At 42.7% G+C, this 7,500-nt stretch overlaps 1 protein-coding gene across 1 annotated transcript in view; it reads left to right on the plus strand.

Moving 5' to 3' along the window:
* LOC138025227 (autophagy-related protein 2 homolog B-like) overlaps positions 1-7,500 on the plus strand; it is a 43,930-nt gene that overhangs the window by 33,997 nt on the left and 2,433 nt on the right. The window contains exons 28-35 of the mRNA XM_068872438.1: positions 946-1,263; positions 1,912-2,054; positions 2,148-2,316; positions 4,330-4,497; positions 5,128-5,229; positions 5,319-5,385; positions 5,817-6,034; positions 6,634-6,993. Coding sequence (XP_068728539.1) covers positions 946-1,263; positions 1,912-2,054; positions 2,148-2,316; positions 4,330-4,497; positions 5,128-5,229; positions 5,319-5,385; positions 5,817-6,034; positions 6,634-6,993 — 1,545 coding nt within the window. The remainder of the gene's footprint in view (positions 1-945; positions 1,264-1,911; positions 2,055-2,147; positions 2,317-4,329; positions 4,498-5,127; positions 5,230-5,318; positions 5,386-5,816; positions 6,035-6,633; positions 6,994-7,500) is intronic.

The raw sequence follows: 7,500 nt of genomic DNA on the forward strand, positions 1-7,500 counted from the left end.
ACCCTTACCTTATTGTTGAAAATAGGTAGCAAATGCTTAGACTTAAAGGGACACTTTGTGTTGGATGTCAAAATTGGGCGTGCATCTAATTAGGGTCAAACCAAGACATAAGTGGTTTGTGAGAGACAATTACTTAAATTGTCAAGTTCAATGCGCCGATGACTTCTACATTTTGTCAATAACCCGCCCTTCAAATGTATACATTTCTTTCATTGAAAGCTTCTGAAAGCTATATAAGCGAGCGTAACATTGGAGTATGTTTTTGTAACGACAGGCTTATTACTCATTTCAATGCTTTTGATACTGACTATGTGTAATGTATAAGGAGTTCCACTGGTACCCTGACACTGGTGGTGGTAGTTATAGTAGCAACTTGCACGTTCTCCGATCTGAGCATGCTTACTAGAATTGTTCTACTGCAATTCAAAGATCGCTATTGCCAGAGACGACGTGAAGATACTACAAAGATAAGGATTTAATGTGAGGTTTAATCTCTACAAACAACGGTTCGTTTATCATTTACTTCAAATTTTCCAAGAATTGTTTTCTTTCGCAGACTTGCAATCCCTGGGGGGGAGGGGACTCACATCATGAAAGGGGCGGAGATGCTCATCGTCTTGCGCAGGGGTGTAAATTTCGGATTTTGATCTCACTTAGGGTGTTCTGGGCAAAACGCCGTCATATGTATGGTCTCTTTTAGGGGTCAAAAAAATCGTGGCCACTCCCAGCTTGGCCTCCTTTAGGGGTGTAATTCTAAATTTCCGACGAGCATTGCCGCCTTATTCATATGCAAAGTGTCTTTCCCCCTCCTCCTTTCCCGGCTTTCAATCTCCGTTGATAGGCTCCTTATGGTAACGCTATTTATTGTTGCGGCATTAAGAATCATTCATTTTGAATGTCTTGTTTAAAATCACCACCACGTTCTTTTCTCGATTTAACACACAGGGCTCCAGGGGAGAGTTGAATCATCAGCTTTCCAGGTCACCGAGGCGCGATCTGTTCCTGTTCCCAGACGATGAAATGATCAGCGCTTTGGAAGATTTCTCTCCCGACGCTCACGGTAACTCCGACGCACCTGTTGGCACTCGGGGACAGGAAGGTGATGATAATGATGGTGATGATGAAGAAGAAGAAGACAGCGATGATGATTATTGTATTCTGGAGCACCCTGACAAAGAGCCAGATGGCTTGAGTCATGAAGTTATAATAAAATCTTTGGCTGATGAAAAAGTCAACGTCGTTGAAAATCACTTCTCTATTCCGGTAGGTTCCGTAAAAGCTCACACAGCTTCTTTCTTCTCTATCAATTAACCATCCCTCGTGGTAGAATACTTGATCACTAGATGTAACCTTGAATAGACTCCAAGCACACCCGGTAATGTAAGATAGCAAATACGAAATGATGGATGTAACTTAAACGGGCATAGTCAACTAACATTGACACCAAACTGCTGGAATCTAAAAGTGCTCAGTCCGGGTCAGGGATTGAATGTCTGCAACTTGCATTGCCAGAACGGTGGTTGTAACCATGGCGACCACTTTTACATTGTTTTGTATTTATGTAATTAGACCTACTGCCCTCATTTTGAAACAAATATTCTTTTCAAATTTGCTCGTTATAGCGAGGCTAGAAAGGCTTGTTAGCATTGAAACAAATGAATATTCTATTTTGGCAGCCATTATGATAGAGGTCTATGATTGTGTGCCAACGGGTTAACAACCACTCTCGATGTGGCTTCTTAGATAAATTAACAATGCATCATAGGGAAGGTAATAAAGCTTTTCTTTTGCATTGAGCTGTGCATAAATGACAATAGGGTGGAAACTTGACGCGGTAAATCTCATACTTCGGGCACTGAGATTGTGTGGGTGCCCTCTGACAACAACTCTTGAAATGGTTTGTTTTTGTAGATTGGTCCAAGCGATCAGCTCAGCGCTCCTGGTCATTTCCCTCCTCCAGTCTTGAGCTACACGGTAAAGGAGATGTCGGTGGTGTGGCATTTGTACGGTGGCCGAGATTTTGGCCCCACGCCCTCACGTGACCAAAAGAAAACGTACGTAGCATTACTCGAGAGAGAGAGAACTGTAGAGAGGGCAGGGGACCTTACATGTCTTTTTCCACTGATGATGTGGTTTGTCACTTATAGGATAAGCTTTGCTGTGGACGAGAAAGGCCAGCCAGTTTCCCCCTTCTCTGTCAGACCCACCGTGTTAAATCCTCCGAAGCCGACATCTAACAGCTCCAAGAAACTCTCTCGAAAAAGCGGAGGACCAAACAGGAATAATCACGTGTTAATGGAGTTTTATTTAAACAAGGTATTTAAACAGGATAGCAATTGTTTCTTTACAATTGCTCATGTATTTAACGGCCTTAAATTTGACCATCGCAATGCTAGTTGACTGTCATTTCGAATAAACCACCATTTGACATTCCAGATTAAACAGAGAGGAGGATAGGCCTGAAAGTGGCGTAATGTTTTGTTTTTTCAACTTTATTGGTCTCTGTCTCTCCTCTAAATAAATAGTTAGATACAGGTCCGAAGGAAAAAAAGAAAAAAAAGACCAAAAGGTAAGGTGCAAACCGGACCTGCAGTCCCATGCAAGTCACCTCCTAACTAAATCGGTAAAAATCTTAAGAAATGCATATAAAACTATTGTTGCCAGTGGCATCCACAATTACGTACAAGACCCCATGAGCATGGTTTGTCGTGGTCAAAGACATTAGCAAATTCACTTTTGTACAAATTAGAAAAATTATGTTTAGAAAGTCGCAGGGCTGAATTAATTTACATACTAGTTATAGCTGTCGCTAAAGTGCCAACGAGCCAAGCTTGCGTGATCTGGCGGCTGCAAACATCACGCGGCGTACTCGTGCTTAACTCTCATTGGTTATCGCTACGGTCAACATTTCATCGCTTTGGTCTACATTACAGCTTTTGGTCTACATTACACTCAAATTTGAAGCGCTTATGAGATTTCGTCCGCCTAAAAATCTTCTCGCGGCTCTATAAGCTGCCGCCTCGCCAGGCCTTCTGTCTTCAGAAGGCCTGACTCGTTGGCAATAAGGTTTCAAAATTTAATGATGCCGTCGCTCCCACGAGAAAACAGAACAGCGGCAAGCCGGCAACGTCAATGAAAACGTCACCCCAAAATCTATTTTAGCGCAATCGTAAGTAGAATACAAGTTGCTTGGCAATTCTCTATTTTCGAATTCCCCATAAACTATTGTTTTCAAATGCTGTTGGGGACACTGCATATTCCCAAGAGCATTTGAAAACAATGGTTTATGCAAAATTCGGGGGCAAACAAAGTGTATTATGGGGAATTCGAAAATAGAGAATGAGCGAAAGGATAACTGTCCTAGGCAAGGCTCGAACCTACGACCTCGGTAACACCGGTCGGATGCCCTGTCCATTTTGCCACGAAAATTCATTGGGGAGCAAAGGTCGTTTATCTAGGTCCTGAATGGACGATATTCCCCACTGGTCGTCGGGCTCTACAAAGTCATGCGCCTCAGTTTATACAAATACTTGAAATGGTGGAAAGGTGTCATGCGCCCGTGAGAAGGATAGATTACAAGTTGCTTGGCAACGAGCGAGATGACAACATTAAAATCAGATTCCTAGCCAGTATTCAAACCTACGACCCGCCGTATCACCGGTCAGCGGTCGAATGCTTTACCCATTCTGCTACTCACTGGAGAACTATAGGTCGTTCATCTAGGTCCTGAATGGAAAATGTGTCCCACTTGCTAGTTCTCGGATTTTTCAGTTGTCCTTTTCGCCCGTTGCGAAGCAGCTTGTATTGTATTCTATCCTTCTCACGGGCACACTACACCTTTGCGTCATTTTCATGTATTTGCTATCGCCATTACCCCATCTTGTTCAGGTTGTACAATATGGGTGAATTGTCATGTAACGGGTTGGGTACCAACTGGTCTAAAGTGAAGATAGAAAATGAATGCTTCATTGTTGTATGCTCAAGTTGGCGGCAAAACCTGAAATTTGGTGGTTTCACGTTGTTGTTTTGTGGAGTACGGCAAAGAAATGCACTGAAGAGTGATTATTTTCGCTTTTTAAACCAACAATATCCTTGCTTTGTGGCTACTTGTCGTCGTTGCTTAAACTTTTTATGCTTTGTAGCTCAGAGGTCGAACAAACGAAATAGTTATTGTAAAGCGATAGCATCGACTCATTTGTGGATAACGTGAATGTTATTATGAGCATGATGGCGTCACTGACAAATAACTGTATCATTTCCCCTTTTCTATTTAAACGAAGAGTTTTCCATTCTCGGGCTCATCCCTTCTGTTTTTTTTTTCTTTTCCAGATTCGTCTTCAGTATGAGGAATATCCAGAGGACACGGAGCAGGTCTCGAGACTCGTATTACTCGTACAGGATGTAGAGATAAGGGACCGCTTGGCTCATTCACAGATTAACAAGTTCCTGTACCAGTACACCTCTGAGGCCTGTCCTAAACAGACCCATGCTAACATGGTAAAGAACCTAGAAATTCGTATACGTCAATTGAGTGTTGAAAGTAATTAGCGAATTGCTTTGGTTTTGCATTACTTCACTCAGTGATTGGTTCAAAGTTCTCGTGCCACTTTTTCAACCAATCAGGAGTGAAACCAAAACCAATCGTGGCTCGCTCGTGCACATTTTCCCGTGCTTTGTGTCGGCTACGTGTAATTACTTCCAGTTTTGATTGGTTTACTGGATTGTCTCCGTCGTTTTTGATTGGCCAAAGTAATTACTTTGGTTTTGGTTTTACGACACTCGATTGAAACCCGCTCAATTTCAACCTTGTTAAGATGATGAAGGTGTGGTGATTCTGTAAGAATGACACTGATCAGAACGGTGCTTAATTTAGGGGAGGAAATGAAAATTTATCCTTAAGTGCTGACGTTCTTGCCACATCAAATTTGGCTCAAACGTTGCTGTTTTGCTGACGACGGCAAAGAAATGGACAAAAGTGAAAAAGGCACGTGCACGGCGTGCAAAGCTATTATTTTTGCCCAATAAATTTGTGACGTTCTTGTTGCCGTCGCCGTTGTCGTTGCTTAAGCTCCCTGTTATGACGTCTCAATAACCTTAATTTATCGTCACCCTTTCCTTATGTGTTAGATTTTGCTCAAGATGCTGTATATACGCCCTGACGCCGGTCTTAAGGCCCAAGAGTGCAACCTTAGGGTCTCCATTCAGCCCCTGAGACTCAACGTTGATCAGGTAAGAGTTTTCTATTACAAGTATACGTTTCATTTTATACCGTTCTTGGTGGTTTTTCTACTTATTCCCCTTATTTTGACTTCCCTTAGGATGCGCTATTTTTCTTGAGGAATTTCTTCTCAGAAATCATGGGAGAGGCTGCAAATAACCCAAAAGGTATTACTATTTATAGCGGCGTTGGTTTACTTGATTTCAAAGCAAATCGCGGAACATGTTAGCTACGCAGTGACGTTGAGGCAACGACAGCCATCAGGAAAAGTACTTTTTGTCAGAACAATAACGCAATCGTAACACGTCACAATTATTCAAGATGGCGGTGCCCGCGAAATTGTAAGTGAAAATAATCAATACTAACACTTTCACATTTATTTATTTTAATATTTATTTATTTTATTGTTAACATGAATTTTTGGGCAGTCATATCAGCCAATCACAATACAAAGCAGAAGGCTCTGGAAAACTCTCACCTGCCGATCACACTTCTGCTTTACACCTGATTGGCTTAGAGAGCGTTCGAAGACATTTTAAACAATCACTAAGAGTAGCAGGAAAAAACATAGCAGTGACGAGGTACTTGTGTCTTTTAGGGTCAAGTTCTGTCGATTCCAGTCCAATAAAGTCTGCCGCGCCCTCCTCCGATTGGTTATCAAAATCCTCTGACGGAGAGGAGACACTTGTGAATTCGGCTTGTGGATCTGAGATAGATACCTCTGAGCCAGCCCCCACTTTCTTTAGGTCCTTTATATTTTCTCCTGAGGTGCCTATCAGACTTGACTATCAAGGAAAGAGAGTCGATATGGAACAGGTACGTGGACGCTGTTGGTTCCAAACTCATTTCCCGCAAGCTTCCAAAAATCGGTTTGTTTGTTTCTCTTTTTTTTGTTTTTTTGAAGCAACCCGGAATAAACAATATTCAACTGAACTTCCCTTTAGGGGATTTCACTTTCAGGGCGAATGAAACAAATTATTGAAACACGACAGAGTTAATTCCAACTGGCAAAGGCAAACTGGTTGGTAATTTAATTAATCATGAGTTTCATCGGTGACAACTTAGATCAACTTCAGCTAGTGACGAGGGCAGAACTTGAACCAGGGTTCAGCGGTCATTCACCCCGATTACCCAGTCACTTTTCTATGTACCCCAGTCAGCGAAAGGACAGAAACATTTCATCTAGCCCCCGAAAAATTAGTACGTAGGCGACCAATGGATCGCACGAAGCCTATGGAATTACAAAGTTTGGTTAGGTTAGGATAAGCGTCTTTTGGTGCAATTAATTTTACGAAAGGTCACGGTCTTACTTAGGCATAACGGGTGGCTACCCAGATACACTGAACCAAATGAGAAAGCTTGGAGTTAGAAATTCATAATATGAATAATTTTGGCTTTCTTTGTTTCACACTTAGGGTACCTTAGCTGGTTTACTGATTGGCCTGGCCCAACTCAACTGTTCCGAGCTTCGTCTCAAGCGTTTGTGCTGCCGAAGCGGCTTATTGGGCATTGACAGAGTCGTCAATTATGCGTTGTCCGAGTGGCTTGCAGACATCAAAGGCACTCAGTTGCCCGGGATACTAGGTGGGGTCGGCCCCGTGCACTCATTCCTTCAGCTGTTTCAGGGATTAGTTGATCTGGTTTGGCTGCCCATTGATCAGTATCGCCGGGATGGGCGTGTCATGCGGGGTCTACAGAGGGGTGCAAACTCTTTCACCACCTCTTCTGCAATGGCTTTCCTTGAGCTAACCAACAGAGTCGTACAGATTATCCAGGTGAGGATGCCGCCCATAAAATAGGAAATCCATTCTCTCATTCTAGAACGAAAGGGTGTTTCCTCTTATCCCAACTTCAAATTTTCGCTTTTGGTGCAAAGACCATGATTAAGGGGCGATCCTTCAACCGCCCAAAGCTCAGGCAGGCCTCACCTGGCAATCCAAAGCCGAAACTCTTCACAAAAAAGTCACAGATAAATGAGACCAGGGAATCTGTATTCCATACTGATTGGACGCGAATATTGTATCTGAGTTGTGAATGAGCGTGTGATATGGTTGTCCATGCCACCTTGCCATTTATTTCCTAATTAAGAAATTCGGCGGAGCAGTCGGTATTCTATAGGAAGCACGTAGGTAAAATCAGAATGCTCACTCTTTATCTGTAGACGTAGTGTGACTGGAATACTACGTTTCTGTCGGCTGCACCCTTTTACTGCAATTTATGAGTGACCTTTACATGGGGGTCACCTGCAAAAACGGTTTGGTTATGCACAATAACCTCGCCTT

The sequence above is a fragment of the Montipora capricornis genome, chromosome 12 (assembly GCF_036669925.1).
Source record: "Montipora capricornis isolate CH-2021 chromosome 12, ASM3666992v2, whole genome shotgun sequence".
Lineage (NCBI taxonomy): Eukaryota > Metazoa > Cnidaria > Anthozoa > Scleractinia > Acroporidae > Montipora > Montipora capricornis.